At 37.4% G+C, this 22,856-nt stretch overlaps 2 protein-coding genes across 2 annotated transcripts; one reads left to right on the forward strand and one right to left on the reverse strand.

Moving 5' to 3' along the window:
• Positions 1-8,873: 8,873 nt before the first annotated feature.
• Positions 8,874-12,827, reverse strand: sult5a1 (sulfotransferase family 5A, member 1). Its single transcript, XM_028013973.1, has 6 exons — positions 12,579-12,827; positions 11,001-11,212; positions 10,306-10,432; positions 10,136-10,230; positions 9,701-9,881; positions 8,874-9,411 (listed from the first exon to the last, which is right to left on the reverse strand). Exons 1-6 carry the CDS (start codon positions 12,805-12,807, stop codon positions 9,269-9,271), a joined length of 987 nt encoding a protein of 328 aa, XP_027869774.1. The 5' UTR covers positions 12,808-12,827; the 3' UTR covers positions 8,874-9,268.
• Positions 12,828-14,319: 1,492 nt separating this feature from the next.
• dpep1 (dipeptidase 1) lies at positions 14,320-22,834 on the forward strand. Its single transcript, XM_028014712.1, has 10 exons — positions 14,320-14,614; positions 14,854-14,980; positions 15,514-15,646; positions 15,920-16,070; positions 17,156-17,225; positions 17,723-17,899; positions 18,929-19,013; positions 19,149-19,224; positions 19,371-19,506; positions 21,560-22,834. Exons 1-10 carry the CDS (start codon positions 14,487-14,489, stop codon positions 21,734-21,736), a joined length of 1,260 nt encoding a protein of 419 aa, XP_027870513.1. The 5' UTR covers positions 14,320-14,486; the 3' UTR covers positions 21,737-22,834.
• The last annotated feature ends 22 nt before the right edge of the window (positions 22,835-22,856 follow it).

Genomic DNA, 22,856 nt, shown 5'->3' on the forward strand with positions numbered 1-22,856 from the left:
CAAAAACAACTCAAATGAAATTTGACTGTGTTCACGAGTCGATTCTTGGCTACATTCTTCACTGCAGCAGCTCCAAATGTTAAGACAACATTACATCATGGTGCTGCTGTCCATCGCTTGAAAGCAAAAGTTAACAATGAATTAAGAGGGTCCGACACTTTTCAGACCCTGTGGCTTTTGACTGCTGCCTTCAATACCACCACTTCAAAGATATTTCTGTCAGGCAGGTGTGTCCACTCTGCCTTAAATAACGAAATGTCTCAACAATAAATACCCAGAAAGGTGTTGTGATGACAGCTGCCCGTCCACTTCATACATTATGATTGGAGAAGATGAGGGCGAGAAAAAAAAGAAAAGTCAAAGTGAGGACTGGTTCTGACCCGCTGGGTGATTTATTTCAGTTACGTAAAGACAGCTTGGGGCATGAAGAAGCAGATGGTCTTCGTTGTTGTGAGTTTTTCAGTCTGTTAATTACACCTCTGAATATTCAGACAACACACAGGAAAGTGCTGCTGTCTCAGATTTATGAGACTGATAAAAAACATCATAATTACCAGAAGAAAATATGACTTTAGTTTATTCTTCATCACATCCTCAGCAAATGTTTTCTTTATTTACAAAAAGGCAAATTTGATGTATATCTTCTTTTAGGGTTTACTGCAGAATAGTTGAAATGCCTTCTTTAGATGAATGTTCTAACATTTAATAATCAATTTTTAGTGCTTTTTTTTAAATCAGTAAATATATCCAATGGGTAAATTAAGTTACAAACCTGTTTCTCCATCTCTGTCACTGTCCTCCTTGTTTTTGACGTCTGACCTGAGATGTCTTCCTGCCGTTTTTCAAAACTTTGCAGACTGAGTACATCTCTCAGCTGTGCTGTGTTTCTGCTGGAACGTTTTGTGCAAAAGCCTTAATTAACTTGGAAATCCATTTCCTCTTTGAGTCCAAATTGTTCAGACGCTGCAGCTTCAAATGATGATTTTCCCTATTTTGTTTTGAAAAGTGCTTTTATATTGGTATGCAAAGCTGTTTTGCTCCATAACAGTGTCTGTCTGCTTTGCAAACACATTAACTCTTCATTCTTATTCAACGATGTTTATTCCTGAGGAGTCACTGCAGCAGCCCTGAAGTTCAAAAGGTGCAAATCTATTTTTTCTCAGCTTCATTTTGTAACCGGCCACTTCTTTGCTTTTAAAACCTTTGCTGTATGTCAAAGGGCCGATCTTCTCCATTTGCAACCTGTCTCACTTTGCCCTGTTAAAAATAAAATCTCTTTTAGATTTTGTTACTACAATTTCAGTGACCAATTCACTGTTTATCCATGAATTATAAATAGTGATTTGACATCAATATGTTAATATTTTCTAATAACAGACTAATTAGAAAATAGTCTGGATGTATGGAGCGCCTTTCCAGTCACACTGACCCCTCAAAGCAAACAGAAATACTTTTTCTAATTCTAGCTGCTCTGAAGCAAGAGATGTTTGGTTTCATTTAACTTCTGACAGTAAGAGAAAAAAAGATTTATGTGTTGTTTCTTTGTGTTTGTAAATGTCTGTTTTTGGTTGCATGATGACAGTAAATAACATTCATTCAATAGGTACCAAAACTGATCATTTTATTAGAAGTTGCACACACATTCAATCCCACAGCAACGCCCCAGAAATGAAATTAATAAAAATATTAAAACTAAATAAGTCATTTTCAAATAAACCCAACAAAAATGTTAGCCTGCGATTTGAATGTTGTCATTTTCTGACAACAGACACAATTTATCCAACATGCTTAAAATCTGGGACAAGAAGAAAACAGAAGGTGGCTTTGAGATAGTTTCTGCAGCAGCAGGCACTCATTGTGTTTCCTTTTTTAATCCAAAGTTAAATTTGTGTAAGTTTTTTTTAAGCATTTCTGAAGCGCAGCACCAGAAGTTTTCCTCTATTGCTTCTGAAATATTAATGTCCTGTCAAAGCCTATTACTTTCTACCAGTCTGAGTACATTCCTTTAAAGCACCGACTAAGGTCACAACACATGCAGAGTTGTTCTGCAATAGGAACCAGAACTTCAGACTTGTAAGCGGTGTGTGAAAAAAAGATCTTTAGGTTTCTGCAAACATGTAGGTAGACCTTTAGGTTGTTGGTTTGTAGATTTACTGTGTGTGTTCACAAAATGTGTGTCATGAGTTCATGACAGTCAGTCTTGAAAGGCTTGATAAACTTCTTCTTTTTTTTTTTAACAAAGCCAAAAACAATTATGTGAAAACATTATTTCCATGTGCGAGGATCTATGTGAGGCTAAACAATGTTTTCACCAGCAAATCAGCCAACAATCAGGCTGTGTGATGTTCAATTATATAGGATAATTACACACAGACTGATGTTTTCAGACCTTTTTTCATATTAATTATGATTTTTTTTTATTCATACAGTTAATAAAAACATATTTCTAAAAGTATCACAATCTAGCAAATAAATAATTACAGATTTGTGAGTGAGATATTTTAAACATACATATCATAATTATACGAAACAATTAAAAATGTATCAATGTGTGTCAATAATTTGTCAAACACACAATGAATTTAATACAGAAACCATTAATTAAAACTGGAATTCATTACTTGTTAAAGTATTTATTATTCCAGTATTTATTCTTTCTTTTTGTTGTTTTTGCTAGAAATCATCATGAAATAATTGAAAGGATCAATTTGGATTTTGAATTAAATCGTGACATCTGATTGGCTAACCTGCACAGCAGTTCAACTGCAGACCAATCACCTTGCATTGATATCATTATTGTGTTACACTGGTTTTGATGGGAGGGCAGACAGATAAATTCATAAATTCACATTATTCTCCAACTCAGGAACAGGAAATATTGTAATATATATAAGACTGTTGCATAGTGGATGGATGAATTGATGGTATTTAAATGATTACCTGCTCTATATGTTCATTAATTTGATTACATATTTCTTCATTTAATCGCCCCATCACACATATAAAGAACCATATCAAGTACCAAAGTGATTGTGAAAAATGTTCAGTGTTGTATAAAGTACTGAAATCTCAGAGTCAAGTAAAAGTACAAGTACCTCTCCAAAATATGACTTTGGTAAAAGTCGAAGTCACTGACTGAAATGTTACTTGAGTTAAAGTCTTAAAGTATCTGAAACTTCTTGTACTTAAGTATGGAAATTACTGTAAAAATGGATGTACTCAAGTAATGTAATGAAAAGTACAAGTAAAAAGTAAAACAAAGCAACTGCAGTTTGAATGACTTTTTTTATATTTTGGTAAACTTGTCAAATACACTTAAAATAATGTACACAACCAAGTGCAGGTTAAAATTAAACCTGCTAATAGATATACCTGCAGGCATCATTTAGTTAAGAAAATTAGGTGCTTTACCTATAGCACAAGGTTAACTTAACCTGCTTTACAACTGAACCAGCTTCTTAGTAAACCCTCCAGGACAGAAAATACAAAGTTTTTGTAAACCTTAAGTTTTCCCTTCAAGTAAGGTCAGTGCTGAAAATGAGAAAAATAAATAGTACAGAAAATGCGGCCAAAATGAAGAAAAAGAGCTGTTACGATTACTCTACTTCACAAATCAGTGAATCAGTCAATGCTACAGTCAGTAGGTGGTGCACACAACTGGTCATTATGCAAAAGAAAAAAAGAATTGGGAGGGAAATGCAGCTTATTGGCATCTGTAAACCTGGTTTTGAACTTGCATGCCTTTCCTATATTTGTTAAATTTAGCCTAAATTGCTATCGCTATGGCTTCTGTCCCCCCTTGAACAGAGGAGTCTAGGTAGCCTGCTACAGTCAACATTAGGCCTAAGCTAAATACACCACGTGTGGAACTGAAACAATGCCAAACAAAGTTCATTTATACAGGTAACGTTATGCTCAAGATTTCACAATAGTGCCTAGTGACCAAGCTATAGTTACTGAAACAGGAGGATTATAACCATTTCATAAGAAGTTACCTCGATGTGTTTCTTCAAGTTGGACGGGGAGTTTTTGTAAGATAGAATTTCCATGTGACTGCTACTGATTGCGAGACTTGCTTTGTGTTTAATGGGAGAAGTGAAACAGGTGTATCCTAATTAAAAGTAAAGAAATCAAGAAATGGCAAAAAATGTGGAATGAAGATAAGAAAGGAAGAAGATTATATGAAGTACAAAAGTCAGTTCAAATTCGAAGCATTAATGAAAGAAACAGAAGAGAAGAAATAATAATTAGTAGATTAAGAGTAGGTCATACCTACTTAAATGACATGCTTTATACAATAGGGAGGAAAAATAATGATAAATGTGAGAGATGTGGAGAGAAAGAAAATGTAGAACACATATTGATGAACTGTAAGTCAAATGAACTCGAAAGGGAAGAATTAAAGAGAATAGTTAGAAATATGGGGCATGAATGGAATCTTAAAGGTATATTAGGAAATGAAGGAAACATAACAGATATTCACAAATTAAGGAAAGCATTGTTTATTTATCTTAAGAATACAAAATTAAAAAATAGAATTTAATAGATGTGAAGTAATGCTTCTACACACTCATGTACAGTAGGTGGCGGTATGCACCTTAAAGTTGCTTGTGATCCGCCATAATAGAAAAGAAGAAGAAGAAGGTGTATCCTATTGGTGGTGATGAACAAGCCCAGGCAAGCAGGCTACGGACTTTGTTCGGTAGCCTGCTTGCTACTTGCTAATCAGTAGATGGGGTCAAAACACTTTGTTTCTCTCTCTCGCTTTTTTGTAACGAGTAACTAAACCACACGTTGAAAATGTATCGGAGTAAAAGTACGCAATTAAGTTCGGAAATATAGTGAAGTAAAAGTGAAAGTCATCAAAAATTTTCATACTCCAGGAAAGTATGAAGTACTCCAAAATATACTTAAGTAAAGTAGTGAAGTATTTTTACTTCGTTACTATACAACACTGAAAATGTTTACTCATTTCCCTTCATCAGAAGGTTCTGAACAGACTTTACTCATTGTAGTTATGGCTAACCAGATAAGCAATAGCATTAAATGAGCTAATCATTAGGAATAAATGATTTGTGAATTAAAGTGTCCTTTAAGATGAAAAGTATATGTCAGGGGAAGGATACAAAAAACATCTAAGTTACTGAGCTTCCTCTTGAGTTCAGTTAAATCCACTATCAAGAAATGGAGGGAATATAGAACCTGTCAGTCTTCCTAGATCAGCCCGTCTTCACACGGAGTGACTGGTCAAGAAGGAGACTAGTGAGAGAGGACACCAGGATACCTATGACTAAAGTTATAAACTTCAGCTGCTGAGATGGAAGAGACAACAAATGTTGCCCTGTCAATGTCGTATGGGAGACCAGCAATGAGAAAGCCGCTGCAGAAATCTCAAATGAAGGCTCAACTAGTTTGCCAAAAAGCATTTCAATCTTAGCACATGATCTGACATTTGTGAAATGGCAATCTCTCTAAGGAAGCCCAGCTGTTCACATTGAGTCACTAACTTTGTAGAAATCTCTGCTTCTGTGTAACAAGAAGAAACCTCCAACAGAACCAGGCTCAGGATGAAGAACCACCTGCCAGCTGTGGGTTCATTGGGAACATCAGTGACTCGAATTTACAGTATTTAACCATACAGTATTATTTGTGTGAACAAAATCTCACTTTCTATCTTGTTTCACCATGAGGACAAAGACAAATCCAGCTGTATCAGTAAAACAAATATATGTACGTGATTCACAGCTTTAAAGTTCTGGGAAGTACTCAAAGTATGTGTAGACATTTTCAGTCAGGTGATTTCTAATCATATTGAGACTCACTAACACATTCCTCACATCTGTGAACAAATGTCTTTTTACTGTGAGTAAAACAATTTGCTGCTAATTCCCCATGTACGTCAATCCCTTTGAAATCTGGAGATTCACAGTGGTGAGATGACTCACTTAGATCTGTTAGTTTCTGACTCTGATGATGGAGCTGATGGGCTTTAAATGTGATGCAAATGCCAAGACTGTCACACCTTGTTCCTTCCAGAGGAAAACACCTGCTAGGACTCAGCTCAGAGCTCTTGGTCTCATTACCAGCTGCAGCACAGGGGGCAACAACAACTCCTGTGACTCACTTATTACAGATTTCATTTTTCTTCAGCACAAAAAAAATTAGGAAGAAATGAATACAAAAACTGCATTCATCATAAATTATATGTTTACAGAGATAGACTAAACGTATATATAAAAGAAAGACATTGTCAGTGAAAATTTGATACGCAGATACAAAAATCATGATTTTTAGAAGGTATTTTTTGCACTTTAACATTGCAGTAAGAATGTGGTTTTATATCGCATGTTGTTTCCCACTTAAATGTTGCATAAAGGAGCCTTTTAGCGTGCTTGTATCTTAATAGACTGCAACAGTAAGAAATCTTCAATGTACACAGGTTTTCTCTGCAGTGTCTTGTGGTAGGTTGTCATGCTGCCAGATAACATCAAGATGGAAAAGGTCAGCCTGCTTTCAGCAACAGCAGCAGCAGCAGCAGCAGCAGCGGCGGCGGCGGCGGCGGCGCTGTGGAGACGCTCCCCTCTTTTGATTCCCAACACCGGGACTATGACAGAAACAAAAGGACTGGAGAAGTTCACCATCACCTGAGGCTCATTCTTACATGGACCAAAGATGAATTGTTTCAGACAGTCCCCCCGCTGGTGTCAGACATCACTCACATCAAGTTTTAGGTGTGGCTTTGATCTCGAGCATTCAGTATGTCAGTAGACCGTCTTATGTAAGGGACTCAAATATCTCTTCGGATTCGTAGCAGCCTGGGTGCTGCGAAGACTGAAACCAGCGACACAGAAAAAAATAAAGATCCAAATATGAAAACTTTAACTTATAATCACCTAAATCTTAAAATCACGAGGCTTTCGGAGTCTATTTTCAGAAATGTAAGAGCTACGATTATCAGAACACCTCATATCTGTGATTATTATGGGCATGCTAACTATGACAACTATGCTGACTCTGTCAAAGGAAGGATGTATGTTGAAAACTAGATACGGCCAAAAATTGATCCCTGAGCTACTTAATAACTCAACTGAGCTTTTTAGAGTGAATAATTGTCATTCATGATCACAAATCTGTGGTAAATATGCATAATATATTCGGAGAAAAGTTCTTGATCACAAATCAAGACGATGTGAGAGAATGCCATAAGCTCCAGTTCCTGAGACTGAGTTTGCAACTGGGAGGCAATTTATCTACAAAATCCCAAAAGCATAAAATTTGTAAAGATCTTTATGTGACAATGCATGAAATTTTCTTGATAAAATATTGAAAATAAGCATATGTTGTACAAAGTAACAGAAGAACTTGATTGTGGAGCTTGGGCGCTGGACAGAGATCTGGCAACTACTTTCACATTAGGGTGTGAAAAAAGAGCAATAATAAGATTTCTTTCCCAGCAGCTGTCACATTGTACAATTTTTCCAATAAAAATTTCTCACAGTGTTTTGTTGCCCAGTTAGCCTCTCTATTGGTTAGATTGTCACTGACCAGAGTTTGACAATTCAAGTTCTCTGAAAGATTTTCTTAGGATCTTTTTTTTTATTTATTTTATCAAAGATCATCAAAAGTCTTTGCATCTAAAATGACTAAAATCAAGCTATATAATAAATCAGCAATGAGCAGATCATCAATCACTTCAACAGAAAGGAGAAAATAATATCTGTACCTCAAACTCTGAATAGGTTCTATTTGAACAAACAAGCATATTTACTGACTGATGTCCTTTGGAGAGATGAAACTAAAGGTGAGATGTTTGCTGCCCTCCAACCTCCTTCCCCTAAGCAAAATCTGAGACGTTTGAAGAAGTGTGACAACATTTCTCACACACTGGGATGTGTGAGTGAATATTAAAAGCTTGGAAGCAAATCATGAATGGGTGTGTGTTTGTTGGATGTTGGTCTGACGGCCCATCAGGCTTGTCAGCCTGATTAATCAACACACATTTAACAAACAATTCTCAAATTGATTAGCAGCAGAGGGCTCCATGTGCTCGGATATGTTTTATTGACATAATTATACATTTTTCGTAGAAAGCAGCCAAGGTGTCGACCTAAATGTATATTTTTAGGAATATCCTAATTATATTTATTTTTTAACTCCCTCTTAAATACAATATCTGAATTATTCATTTATTTATTCTTTAAAAGATAGGGGGTTTTGTTTGTCTTGTTTGCTTTTTTGGAGAAAACAGCTGTAAACAACACACTGGTATTGTGGACCAGTGTCTGCACAATCCTTATGTTGCTACATATTACTTTTTAAATAATTGAATGTCAATGTGTTACATGCACATATGTAACACACACACAGACCCACCCCCACACGCATACACAAGTGATTTCACTAGGACTTTTCAATGACTTTCATTAATTTTTTGTTCATTTCTATAGCCTAACCCTGTCCTTAACACCAAACCTAACCTAAACTCAGTTCACACCTTATAGTCCTAACCCTAAAGCAACACTTCTCCTTACAGGGTCAGGTTCTGGACCCCAGAAGAAGTAGTGGGTCCTCACATTTCTTAAAGTTTCCGAACAAAATCATTGTCAGATGTTGAGATTTCATTCAGCTCAGTTCTTCCAATTTTGAGCTTTCAGAACTACCAGTTGCTGTTTCGGGCCTCTTTTTGCTGCTGGCCATGTTTCAGCATCAGGACGTTTTAATGAGGCCATTAAAACGTCACTAATGTATACAAATGTTTAATAGTATTATGCAGAGTGGCCTCCTAAATATTAACTAGCAGGGAAGCAACATGTTTCTTCTTCTTCTTTGTGAGTGAAGTGACAGCACACAAAAGGACAGCTCAGCCCTGTGGATTCAATGACCTTTAACCTTTCCTCCCCCTCTGTTTATTGTTGCAGTGTTGACACGACTGTCAGGTTCTATACGTGCATCTTGTGATTCACAGAAAACCCAAATCCAACTTGAACAAAGCGAAAGAAGCACATCAGATATTGAATCAGTAAATGTTTGTCTCATCTTTTGCTCACCAAACAGAGACAGAACCATGACATGTGTCACATAAAAAGATTCATTCATGAGCATTAAGCAATACTACACATTCTTCAAAGGATGTCAAGGAGATATCATACTGGAAAATAACCTTTAAAAATGTCTAGATTTAATAAATATTTATAAGACAAACGTGGTGTCATCATCTCTGGGATGATCTCTCACACAGTTATCACAAATCTCTTTTGTTTTGGCAGATTCAATCTTTCAACTCTGATTCCTCGTTTTCTGGTTTTTCCCACACAAACTTCAAAATGCAGTCCTGCATCTTGGACTTGAACGCAGTGTCAAAGTATCGATTCTGCTCCTCTGTGAACATGTTTCTCCAGTCTCCGATCTCACCTGGATGGTAGAAAACAATTAAGACAAGATTTTTATTCTTAAGAAAGTAAAAATATATTTTCTGTAGAAATGGAAAGCATAAAATAAAAGAAATATTCAATTGTGTCCGTACCTAGAACATGATAGGCTCAAGATCTGATTTATGCATGTAGTTATATTTAAAAAGTTGCTTGTAGACGTTTGTAACAAATCGATTCATTTGGAGGACTTTTCTTTTAACTTGGAGGTGTTTGTTTTCATTTAACTTGGATCCCATGTTGTGAGACAAACTAAACCGATCAGCGCTCACCTTTCCTCATGAAGCAGCCTTTGCTGTGATCCAGTATCTCATCAGGAATAAGGCTGTAGTTGATCATCTTGTTGTCCTTCATGCGGCTGAAGCTGCAGTGTTTCACACAGTTATTGAGCTCATGCTCCAGCAGAGGGCGCTGCAGGAAAGAGCTCACCTTGTTGATGGTCCTATGCAGGTCCTGACATCAAATCAAGGTGGTAAAATTGAATGTGTATAAAAAACTAACAATTATTCAGACAATTAAACAATGACTCAATCAGTTCTTTCAAAGTATCGTGAGGAAACTTTGAAAGACATAATTTAGGACATAATTTGTAGTTTAAAAATTTATAATATCTTCTGCATTATACTGTTTATAGATTTTTTTTTTTCCGTGATAATGTTATGTTCATTTATATGTGGCTACTTTAGAATGAAGGAGCTCTTCTTTACCGTCGACATCTCTTCATATGTGACATGCAGCAGGTTGAGAGCCGCAGCCTGACTGGTCCAACCCTTAATGTGGTCAAACCAGGAGCCAAAGTGCACTGAACCAGGGGGAAAAGATCCAAATTTAGGAAATACAATAAAAATATTACAGAAACAGAAAAATGTTAGCTCACATGTTCCCTCCAAGAAATGATGCAAAAACTCTGGAAAGGAGCCAGCATCAGGGAGGAAGTTGGCCATCTTGTGGAAGTGATAAAAGGACACCAGAACATCTTTAGGGTTTCTGCTCACATAGATGATCTGTTGGGAGATAAACAACAAAGTGTGCCAGCATGTTGGAGCTGCTCTTGCAAAGAATGGAGAATATCCTGATATTCTATTTACATTCTGAAGCTGGAATACTGAAATGAAAAGATCACCAGCGTCCAAAAAAGTAACACATCAATGAATAAATATCAATACACCATCCCTGCATCAGCATTTTGAAACATCTGAAGTTTTTTATTTTTTTATTTTACCTGTTCATGGGCTATTTAATTTTTAGAGCTAGTCTTCATTTGTTTGACTTCTTTCTCAAACATCTCATCTCCTTAATGTAGTCAAGTAGATCATCTCTTCCTGATTAATATCAGCACTGATTAAACTGCTGCGTTTCTATCTAAACTCACCAAGTAAGTGCATAAGTGCAAAAACTCACTTTATCGAAAAACAAAATGAGAAACCAGTGGATGCTGTTTGTCCAAGTCTGGTTGTTCAATTTGAAAATATATATTAAAATGCTTATATATATACACACACAGACGGGGTGTGTGTGTGTGTGTGTGTGGGTGGGCGGGCGTGGGGGTGTGTGCGTGTGTGTGAATCTGACCCTAGCCTTGGATTCCTGGAGGGCGGGGCCCAGCAGGTCATGGGGCAGATGTGTAGTGAGAACTCGAGGTGTTGAGGTTGAACTCTTCAACAAATCTGCACAGTAGTATTGCTCCAACCAAGGGGCTCTGGTCCAGTTTGGAGTAGTCTGGGACACATGTGGGTCACCTCTGCTGGATATGAGGGTCACAATTTCTTGCATCCATGTAGTGCCTATTGAGAGAAATCAAAGAGACGTGTAACTTGAGTTTTACTGTTCTTGTTGATCGGTATGAAATTGTTTTAGTAATTTTGCACCATATTTGCCTACAGCTGTGCAAACTTGTTGGGGTATTAATTCAGACTGTGGATAGTTCTTTCAAAACATTGTGGTTTGTTTCCAGCCACCCACACACTATAATAATTTTGAAAACTACTGGTATGTTGGATTGGATTATATTCATATTCCAAAAGGCAAAATCAGTGTCTAAAAAAAAAAAAAAAAAAAAAAAAAACTGGTATCATGTTTAGTGTTTTATTTATTTATTTTTCTGGAAAATGCAGACATTGGTTTTCCAGCAATAAGAAGGAAGAAACAGACTGCTTGGAGGAAATGCTTTACTACCCAGTGCATAATTTTCCACATGGATTATTCCAGATTAGGATTATCTGAAATTGATAGATCGATGGATTATTCTACACAGGGTGAGGGATCAGGGTGATCCCACACCCTGTTTTGGACAAACCAGTTTGACTGGTTTTGGACGAAGGCATGTTGGAGAATTGAAAGGCGTTAAACTCTTAAATATATATGTAACAAACATAGAAAGACTTTATTACACCCTTTCCACAGATTCGTCTTACAGCTTCATCAGTACAAACCAAAACTCCAAAAAGTCTCAGCTTATCTTAACATCACCCTTTTGTTATATTGTCTCATCTTCAGTAATGTGAGTTGGAAAGTTTCGACCAATAGCATTACTGCCCTTGATATGCGTAAGGATGCTGGCAGCCTTTATGTGTGTTGGACTTCCTTGAAAATATTAGAAACCTCTTGACCTCAACACCTGCTACATTTCAAAATTGCTGAATAAGCCAAAACATCACAAATTGTTGTTCTTATCTGCCCAAACAGCTTACTTCCCAAATCATATTGTTAGCGTCCAACTTTGTGCTTGGCACACAAGGGAAGGGAGTGTTTCACGTCAGTGTGACCTGACTAAGCGTTGAAAACAACTCCATAAAAACTATTTCCTCTCTTACAGGCAAATGTCCTCAAATAGATTTCCCCCGTGGTTTCTATGCTTACTGAAGACTTTCCAACATCACCGAGTGCCACCATAGGCTCTCTATGCCTACCCATGAAATGCTGCCAATTCAAAAATAAACCACCAAGACCAACCTACTGCAGAAGAGTTGTAACCAGCTGAAGAAACCTCACACTACACACTAGATAATATTTGAGTGTCCTCTCGTTCAGAAGGACCATCTACTGTCCACTGTTGACTTATTGAAAATTCATGAAATATTCAATTTAACTTAGTAAGAAGCCACCAGTGAAGTGCAGCATATCATGACGGTTAGCGTCGCCTCCTCTTACCTGACTTTGGATAGGACACAATGAGGACATCCATGTCTTGAAACAGAAACTTGAGAGCGTGTTGTAAGGAATCCTGAGTGTGCAGGTGCCCCGGAAATGAAATACCATGAAAAATCTCAGTGACATCCAACCTGGCCATGTCCTCTCTTAATATATTTATGAATGTGTTGCTCGGGATCCCTTTACTGCAGCTCCTCTGTCTCAGTGAGTCTTTGACTCTGTGAGACATTCTGAGCTATTGTATGAATCCAAAAAAGGAAATTCAGCCAGATCCTCCTCTAAATGGGCGTCTGCCAGTAGATATTTTGACAAAACTTTCCAAGAATGGCCATCACACAAAAAAAATAATAAATGTTTTATAAATGATCATCTTCCCCAGTCAGACTGCAGCTGTGAGTTCATTCATATGTTACTCCAGGTGTTTAAAAAAAGAGTCAGTGTCTAAAGGACAGCCTGTTGTTTTTGGTGAAAACACCAAATTCACAATAACACCTAGGATTTACAGTCCATGTTGGTTTATATCCAGCTGCTGCCTGAAACAAAGGTCTGGTTCAGATCCCGACTCATGGAGACAAATTCTTGTTTCTTTAGGCTTTGGAGCTGTTCAGAAATGTTGGTTTAATGAAATGTTCTGTTTATCCACCACATTTTTGAGATTTACCACAAGTTGGAAACATAATCCAGATGTGGAGATAAAATTAATGTTAATGCCTTCAAGAAATTGTGTCTGAATTTCTGGAGGAAGTTGCTCTTGGAGGATATTTTTCTCCCTCTTGTAGTGTTATGCCGAGTCAAGGATATCACCGGTTTTGCGTTTGAACGTCTTTAATAATGAACATAACACTAACACATTCTCGGGCTGCTGAACAGTGTGTTGTCGGCTTTAATGTCTCTCCTGAATATGTCACTTCCTTACACATAAAATAGTTCCATTACATTACACCTCTCTTAATGTTTAATCACAGTGTTCTTGAACAGAGTTGGGAGGAGGACATAATTTTGGAAGCAACCAAGATTTAGATACACGAATTGTGTCAGGATGCTTCACTTTTGGCACAAGACTCTACCTGGCTCATTCCTGTCTGGGTGAATGCTTTTCTAAACACTTCAGTCTATCAGAAGGATGATTATTCAGATATAATAACTTAGCCCCAGTCTTCTGCCATCCACTGCTGTACTTCCTGCAAAAGTTCAGTTTGGCCCCGATGGCTGTCTTTGTCAGAAATGACTTATTTCCTACTCATGTTGCCACTGCAAGCAGATGCAATACTGCCTCAGGTGCAGGGGTACACCCACCCATCTGCTGCCACTGTTGAGCAAGCTCTGAGCTGGTGGTTATATGATTCAGTCTCATGTTCTCATGTTTTCATTGTGTCAGTGCGCTTGGCTGATGTTTCATGGTGTTGTCAACCTGGGCCCCTTCTTCTTTAGTGAACAGTAATGCTTGAAGCGTTTTTGTTTGTTATTCTTTGTCTGCAGACAAAGTGGTTGATTCTTATAGAAAACACATACTTGTTTTACAGTAAGGTTCTGGAAAATCTTTACAAAAAATCATTTTAGGCCACTAGAATAGCAAAATAATGCTACTTTGTCCAAGAGAACAATGGACACTATCCAAAACATTTGAGGTGACCAGCAGAAAAAAACTTGTCAGAAAATAAATTACACATTAACCATCTAAACTCAACTAAGACCACAGTTGAGATTATACCAGCAGTTGAGCAACTTATTACACTCAGTGATTTACTGACAGAGAAATGACAGAGGCGGAGCAATGAGCTGACATTCAAACTGATTAGTGCATGGAAAGGGGTAGAAATCAGCTTTGACCCAAACAGAAGGACAGACTGCTCGGACAAAAAAAAATTATTTTTGCAGCAAATATTAGAGTATTTTGTATTTAAAGAGATGTCACCCAGACTGATGTTGTCTTCATGTCTGGCACTGTGGATCAGCTGCTGTGCCGTCACCTTGGCTGAGGACTCATTCTTGACCAGAGCTCAAAACCTGATGAAGGCAACGCCGCTTATTGATGGGCAAGTTCAAATGTCTTTTGTGCTGATCTTGGCTCTGTATATTCTAGTAGTATTAGTGGAACTTAAAATAAGTGGTTTTAAGTTCAGGTTGGAAGATTTGAAAAGCCTACTGTCTTTGTAATTTATCAAACTGATCTGTTAGAAAGTTTGATCTTTTCCTTACTGATCATAATGGATATAATTTTTGACTGTGATGTTCTTGTAGATTGCTGACTTTTATTATTTGTTTAATAAAACAGCCACAATGACCTGCCTTGGCAGCTTCGAAGTTACTTCAACAATCAACTCAACAATGTGGATCTCAACAAATTGACTACAACACACACCAACATCCCAAAGATAAGGGAGGGGCAGCTCGGAGCACAGGTGCGTTAAAAACAGGAACTACTGGAGACCAGCTATCTAAAATATAACAGGTCTTTAAACAGAAAGAAAGAAAGAAAGAAAGAAAGAAGGAAAAAAGCATTAAATTTATGAATTTTAATTATTCATAAACTAAACATCTCTCCTTACATAAGGAAATGATGTAACATTCAAAATCTATCAACCATTCAGTTGTCATTGAACTGTATGACACGTCATAAAGTTTTAGTAATCTAACATTATGGCAGTAAAACACTGTAAAAACCCTAAAAGCCCAACTGGTCTTGGCCAATCAGGTTTGGCAGATAAACAACACAGAAAACATTACAGACTGAAATCTGCACAGGGAAAATGTCACCGTTACCATTTAGTTGTGAAAAACTCATTCTCAGATAATCTGAAGGTTTTTCTTCCTTGTATCCCAGGAAAACTCGAGGCTCAGAGCAGGCCAGAAATAAATACAAGCATAAAAAAATGTTGAATTGATTTCCACCTGCTCCATGTGCTTTGACACAATGTCTTGTGCTGCTTTTCAGTTCTGGGCGGCGTTTGTGCCCTGTGACACGCAGTACAAAGATGCTGTCAGACAAACGCTGGAGCAGATAGACGTGATCCACAGGATGTGTTCAGAATACCCAGAAACTTTCCAATTTGCCACCAGCAGCAAAGGTGAGGCATTCATCTATAGCAGTAGTTCCCAAAGTTAGTTCTCAGGGTCCAGCACCATGAAGGTTTTAGTTCTTTCTCTGCTTCAACACACCTGAATCAAATGATGGTTCATTAGATACTGGACATGCTGAAGAGGGAGTTGAACCATTTGAATCAGCTGTGCTGAAGCAGAGAGATGTCTAAATGCCCTAGAGGACGGGAGCTGGACACCCATGATCTGGACCATTTATGTCCTGCATTTAAACAGCCGTGTCACAATTATAACCTGCACAGATATCGAGGAAGCCTTCAGATTGAATAAGGTGGCCAGCCTGATTGGGGTGGAGGGGGGTCACTCCATCGACAGCAGCCTTGGGACTCTGCGCATGATGTACTATTTGGGTGCCCGCTACATGACGCTCACACACTCGTGCAACACACCCTGGTGAGAGCAAGCAACACACTGGATTAAAGGCATTTTCATAAAAACAAACATGCATCCGATTTAAATTTAAATAAATGAGTCAAAATTTAGATTACACCTTTGCTGGATTGTGATAGAATCCAGAGTATGATTTAAAAACTCAAGCAGAAATGTTATATATGTTGGATTAATGGTAAGAGAAAAATACTTTCTGAGCTGTTTTTTAACTGCTTTATGCATAAATGTTTCCAACAAAAGTCTACCCACAAAAAGCTGTTCATTAGTTTTGGTTCAGGTTTCATTGTGGAGAGTACGGGAGATTCCTGCAAGTCTGTCCCACAACGTATCAGATTAGCTGGATATCTGGGCTGGTTTTGACCTGTTCTGCTTAATGACCCATGACTACAATCAGAAGAGATGGTGTTGTCCCTTAAATAAGATTTTGAACACCAAGTTCTCTCCACTTGCAGCTGCTTTTTAATTGATTTACAGAGATTTCAAACAAGTTTAAAGTGCCACTTGAATGTAGATCAGCCTTTTTGTGTAAAACGTCAATTCAGATTAAACCTGCATCAAATTGTGATCAGTACTATACACTATTACTCATAAGCTCTACTTAGATTTTTCAGAGGTTAGATTACTCCATCACCATGAACATCATAGCAGAAAGAGTGAAGAATTGCTGTTTCTGTGAAAGTCCAACAACATTGTATGTTCGTGATATTTCTCCATTCATCTTTTCAAATATAGACACACTGCTTAATTTTCTTTCAAAATAAGACTTAAATACTTGATTTCTTTTTTTTTCTGCCACTTAGTCCGATGGAGTCAGCCATCAGAGGGAAATAAATAGCTGGGTTTGGAATAAAGTTTGCAGTCATCTTGATGTTCACACATGCTAAATGTGACTCAAGCAATCAACGTTTTAGTTTGAATCATGCACAAGTCATTTTGGATTTAGATTAGTTTGCAAATTACTGTGTCATGTCAAAGAATCACCTACTTGAGGGTAACAGATTGAAAGACTAAATATAGTTTGCAACATAAAAAAATTTACTGTGGTTTTTACTTAGATTATGTGCAAGTGACCTGTTTCTTCTCGTCAGGGCGGACAACTGGCTTGTGGACACCGGAGAAGACCCACCTGAGAATAATGGCCTGTCTGATTTTGGCAAGGTAAGAAGAAGCAATAGAGATGATGTAACTTTCACAGTCGGATGTTTAACAGATTACTCTCTGATTGTACTTCTGCAGGTTCACTGTTACTGTGATGTATTTTATGACTTGTGTAAACTCTGGGTCAAGCAAAGCTCCATGTCTGATACAAGTTCATCCTATGAACAGCTTCGTGTTTTACTGCCTAACAACATTGATTGATGTGAACTAGGCTCTCAACATCTGTTGTACAGGATAAGATATGTATGGACATTTGCTTAGCATGATAAGACGTCTGTGGTCAGGGCTCTGACCACAGAAAATTGCACAACAATTAGTGTTTAATAATCAGTGAACTCATAAAGCTCCAGATAGTAAACAAATAATATATACAGAAGAGACTTACAGTATCCGCTAAGTCTCTTCTTAGCAGAACAATAAGAACTATAAGCACGGCTGTCTTCCTCATAAACCCCCTTATGAAAACCCCCTAATTTCCTGTCTGGATATATTGACAGAAACTGATTGTGGAAATGAACCGTCTGGGGATGCTCATTGACTTGGCTCATGTGCCTGTAAAAGTGATGAACCAGGTCCTGGACATATCCGGAGCTCCTGTCATCTTCAGCCACTCCTCTGCGTACACCATCTGTCCACACAAGAGGAACGTCCCCGACGATGTCCTCAACAGAGTGGTGAGTCTTTCTCTAAACTGTGGGTTACTGCTATACACGAAGAAAAGTACTTAGATGGCTCTTAAAGTCGTTTTTTTCCCTTTTTTTAAGTTGTGTATAGAGCTAGTTTCATAAACCTTAGTCCTATAAACACGGAACATAAAGAGCGAATTTAAAAATGCAGTTTTACAGTTTAGAAAGTTAAGATATCCCGTCTCTAAACAAATATGCAAATCCAGTCATTTTGCATTTAACTCTGTAAAAATTTACTACTATTCTAACAATAGATTTTTACAATAAGGATCAGTCTTGTTTTTAGAAAAACGGGATGCTTTTGTTTTGCATGAAATCTCTTTTTACCAAGTGTCACAATTTAGCTCAAATAGTTCCAAGACAAGCAGCAGTTTTCTGCATTGCTTTGCTGACAGTGTGACTTTGTTACAGGCGTCATAATTAGTAGTAATGTAACAATGTGTTGCCAATACCGGAGAGAAGAAGTCTCCCCAAAAAATGCATTCATGTTTTTACACAATTGCTTAACAGGAAATGTGCTGCAAAGCAAAATTTGTCTTTGTATGAAACTGCAAAGATGAGAACTTGATGATTTTGTTCAAAAACATGAACTTTTTCAATACAGAGCTACTAATTGGTTATTGTTTTATGTATATGCATCCTGCCTGACAGCTAAAAGAGAAAAAATATAAGAAATGCTTTGGCAACCTTTGTTGCTGTAGATAATAATCCTTTAAATGCCTTTTATGATGTCATCAGAGCCTTTGCGTAACCTTATTTAATGATTCAGTTCATGTCATACATGCTTAATGACCAATATCAAACTGCGGTCAATAAAATGAGATGGCATATTTTAAGCTAAATTGTAAAATATTAAGCAGATCAAGCAGATGTGTACTACAATAGATGAGATGGCAGGTTAGTTTAAAAGCTTCGAATTGGTGGAAGTCCAGATGCCGAGTCCAACTAATCAGAAGGGACAAGTCTCTGACCATCATCATAGCTTCAGCTTGTCATGCCATATTTCTTTGACTCTAGAATAAAACTGGAGGAATTGTGATGGTGAACTTCTACAATGACTATGTGACGTGCAGCAAGACGGCTAACCTCTCAGATGTGGCTGGTAAATTAGCAGTCTTCCCATACCAGCTATTGTAAAACTAGTTAAATTGTAACATTTATCATCTACCTTAAAAGCAAAAACAAGATGACCCTCTATCCATTCACTTGATTGTAAAGTTTACTGCTGTCATTGCAGATCATTTTGACCATATAAAGAAGGTGGGCGGCGCAGGTATTATTGGCTTTGGTGGAGATTATGACGGAGTCCCCAGGTAAGTGCCAGTAAAAACCTTGAGGAAAGATAAGAACATTTTAATCCATCATCGTTTTCACACAAGCCGGTCTTACATAAACGCAGCTAAATAAAATTGAAGAAGAGTTTTCCAGAAGATTTTTTTCACGAACATTGTTTTGTCAGGGTTCCTGAGGGTTTGGAGGATGTGTCTAAATATCCCAACCTGGTGGCTGAACTTCTGAGGAGAGGGTGGACGGATGAGGAAGTGAAAGCAGCTCTTGGAAATAACCTCCTCCGGGTCATGAGGGAGGTTGAAAAGGTGAGAGCTATATACTCAGCACGAAGCTTTGTGAATTGTTTTTAATATTTTAACTGTGAAAAAAAGAACAGTGAGTCAAAATTAAGGAATAGAAAGAAGCATAAAAGACATCCCATTGTAAATAGGTAATGTTTAATATGGTGTTAGTTCATCCTGTGCAGCTATGAAAACTTCAGTTCTTATCAAAGGCTTAGAAAAGTTTAAATAATTTTTTTTTTTTTTTTTACCATTCTTTCTAAACAGCATTTATGAGGTCAGACACTGATGTTGGATGAGAAGGATTGGATCACAGCCACCACTTTAATTCATCCCAAAGGTGTTCTGTTGGGTCGTTATCAGTTCTTAATTCAGGTCATTCAAATTTCTCCATATCAAACTCGCACATCTACAGGTCATGGACTTTAACTTGTGCACTGGTGAGATAAGAAGGAAACATCCTGAACTGTTCCCGTAATGTGGGCATATGAACATTATCCAAAATGCTGAAGAGCCGACTACATCTCCTGAGAAAGGGTCCAACACGACCATCTTCTCTGCACCAAACTTTACATTTCAAATGCAGTCATACAAGTGTCCTTCTGATAGCAGCTGCCACTGGATTGCATCTAATGTGTTACAGTGAACTTTGTGTTGTAAGGCTTTGCTGAAGCTGCCTGACCATAGAAACCCATACCATGAAGCAGCTCTATATCCACTGTTCTTGAGCTAATCTGAAGGCCACACTAAGTTTGGAAACTTATAGCTATAGAAAGTTTACATCCACCGACATGCTCTGGGATTTTACATGGCTACTTAATAGCTGAGTTGCTGTTGATCCCAATAGTTTTCACATTTATTTATTCACAAGTGATATCCTATCACTGTGCCACTCCAGATTTCACTGAGCTCCTCAGAGTGACCCATTGTGTATTGTAGAAGCAGGCCAAGGTCCTGATCTTGTAAACATTTGGAGTTTGGTGACTCATTGTTGCTGTGCAATATAAAACAAGGCCCAAGCTTGGCTTATATAATTTATGTGCTTTATTTTTAATTTGGGAAACCCGTGTTTGTTTTGTTATCAAATCAAAATTAATTAAAATTTTATTTGTGTAGCACATTTCAGCGACAAGGCATTTCAAAGCGTTTTACATCATAAAAACCCAAAAATACAAAATCACAGAACACAGTCAACAATGGAAACATTGCATTTTGCCGTCATTACACATTGATTAATGTTTCATTGACTGTGTTTGAAAAGCAACTCTAACCAGGTGGGTTTTTAGTCTAGATTTAAAGGCGCTCAATGTTCTGGCTGTTTTGCAGTTTTCTGGAAGTTTGTTCCAGATTTGTGGTGCATAGAAGCTGAAAGCTGCTTCTCCATGTTTGGTCCTGGGGATGCAGAGCAGACCAGAATAAAAAGTTATGAAGTTATTGATGATTTGAATTGCTTACAATAAATCCTTAAAAGCTATCATGGCTCTGTCCCCAGAAAACAAAGCTGACCTTATTGCACCTCCACAGCAATTTGTACATATCTGAATTACACACTATGTCGGAATGACCTTTAGCAACAATGGCAGCTGGACTGCGCTCCATTTGGGAAAAGCTAGAGCAGATATTTTTTACCAGACCAGTCTTGCACTGTTGTTGCTCCAGCTTCATGTTTAATGTATTTGAATCTAAACCTAAAGTAAGAATCTGAGGATTTCTATACTAGATCACTGGCAGCTTTGAGAAACACGTTTTGGGTTGTAAAAGGTTGTAACACTTAAGACGGTTTTTTGGACTACATTATTTGACTTAAGTGTAGGTCTGCACACTTTCAGAGCACAAGGCAAAATACTAAGCATTGTTGATTAATTGTTTTTGACCATTTTAGGTCATAAAATGCAGATCTTAGAAAGTTCATATATATTCTAATTAGTGCAAACTTTTAACAGGACTTCTACTGGCTTTCTTACTGCCTCTTTTCCATGAAGAACAGATTTGTGGAAAACTTGAATAGTTGCAGTGTTTATTGATTAATGTGAAATCAGAATCAACCCACATTGCTTGCTGTCGTTTCTTGCTTAAGGTCCGTGACACGATGTCGGCCACCTCGCCAGATGACAGTCCTATTCCATACGATGATGTGAAGAACCCCTGCAGGACGAGTTATGGCTACACCGTCTCTGGAGCTGTTCGCTCACTCAGCACATTGGCTCTTTTGCTCGTTACGGCTTTCCAGGCTGTTATGACATTAACAGATTAGTAATCACCTCAGCAGTGACATTTCATGAAATCTTAGGATTTTAAATCTTTCATTTTAATGTTAAAATTCTTAGTTCTGGTCAACCTTCAGTTATTTTATCAGTTTACTAAAAAACAATTACTAAAAGAAGAGCTTATGCTTAAAATTACTCATCAAAGGATGCATGAGAGGGCAAATCTTAAGACTCTTATCTTGATTATACTGCAGTATCCAGGTGTTTTTTTCTCAGAGTAAAGAATGATCTACACTGGATGGGAACTTATGTGAGAGAATAGCGCCATCTAGTGTCCTTTGAAAGACACTACAAGAGCATTTATCAAAACCTTTTGGAGAACTGCTGGACATGAAGTCTAAAAATGTCTGATTTCACAGGATAATAAAACACAGAAATAAAGTGTTATCAACTTTTGTATCTTTACTTTACAGAATCACCATTAACGGATCACTAAAAAAAGACATGAAACTGGAGTTACAGTAGAACATTTTATGAAAACAGTGTCATTTTCTTTTAAATGCATAAGGGAAGTCCTAAAAAAAAAAAACACAGATTAGGTTTAATCAGAAAGTCTGATCCACATAGCCACCTTTCAGAAATTAACTATAAACACAATTACTTAGCGATTTTAATCATTTAGATGCCCAACAGTGAATGTTGGTTCTTACAAATCCCAGAGCATTCAAACATCAGTGTTGCCATAATTCAATAGTTTATATCCCATTTTTGTCAACCACACAGTGGATAAAACATGTTTTAATCAATGTCTTTGCTTTTGTCTCCGAGGTTCAACACATACTACATCCAAACACGCTTAAGATATTTATGTGAACAATGCTTGTTAGAGGGACAAGAAATACCTGAGGAACATCATCTGATTGATCAAGTAATTCATTGAGAACTGCATCATCTGGCGCCCTCTTGTGTGCTTCACAGGAACAAATTATATCAATCTGAGGATGATAATCATCTGCAGAGGAAGAACAAACTTCCCAGGACAGGCATTGGACAATATAAGGACAAATGTTTCAAGAGAACTATTATTACTTTTTTTTTACAACCCTGTGAACATTGGCAGAATATAACTCAATTTTTCACCACAAAGCAGAAACCAGCAAAACAGTT

The sequence above is a fragment of the Xiphophorus couchianus genome, chromosome 4, assembly GCF_001444195.1.
Source record: "Xiphophorus couchianus chromosome 4, X_couchianus-1.0, whole genome shotgun sequence".
NCBI classification, from domain to species: domain Eukaryota; kingdom Metazoa; phylum Chordata; class Actinopteri; order Cyprinodontiformes; family Poeciliidae; genus Xiphophorus; species Xiphophorus couchianus.

What these genes read in the sequence shown, in the direction of transcription:
- sult5a1 (XM_028013973.1), bottom strand. Translation starts at nt 12,807, where the DNA reads ATGTCTCACAGAGTCAAAGACTCACTGAGACAGAGGAGCTGCAGTAAA. An exon ending in TCCAGGAATCCAAGGCTAGG is followed by an intron (nt 10,433 to 11,000) that starts GTCAGATTCACA and finishes ATCTCCCAACAG; the next exon opens with ATCATCTATGTGAGCAGAAA. An exon ending in TCATTTCTTGGAGGGAACAT is followed by an intron (nt 10,231 to 10,305) that starts GTGAGCTAACAT and finishes CCCCTGGTTCAG; the next exon opens with TGCACTTTGGCTCCTGGTTT.
- dpep1 (XM_028014712.1), top strand. Translation starts at nt 14,487, where the DNA reads ATGTCACCCAGACTGATGTTGTCTTCATGTCTGGCACTGTGGATCAGC. An exon ending in AGGGGCAGCTCGGAGCACAG is followed by an intron (nt 14,981 to 15,513) that starts GTGCGTTAAAAA and finishes GCTGCTTTTCAG; the next exon opens with TTCTGGGCGGCGTTTGTGCC. An exon ending in CACTCGTGCAACACACCCTG is followed by an intron (nt 16,071 to 17,155) that starts GTGAGAGCAAGC and finishes TCTTCTCGTCAG; the next exon opens with GGCGGACAACTGGCTTGTGG.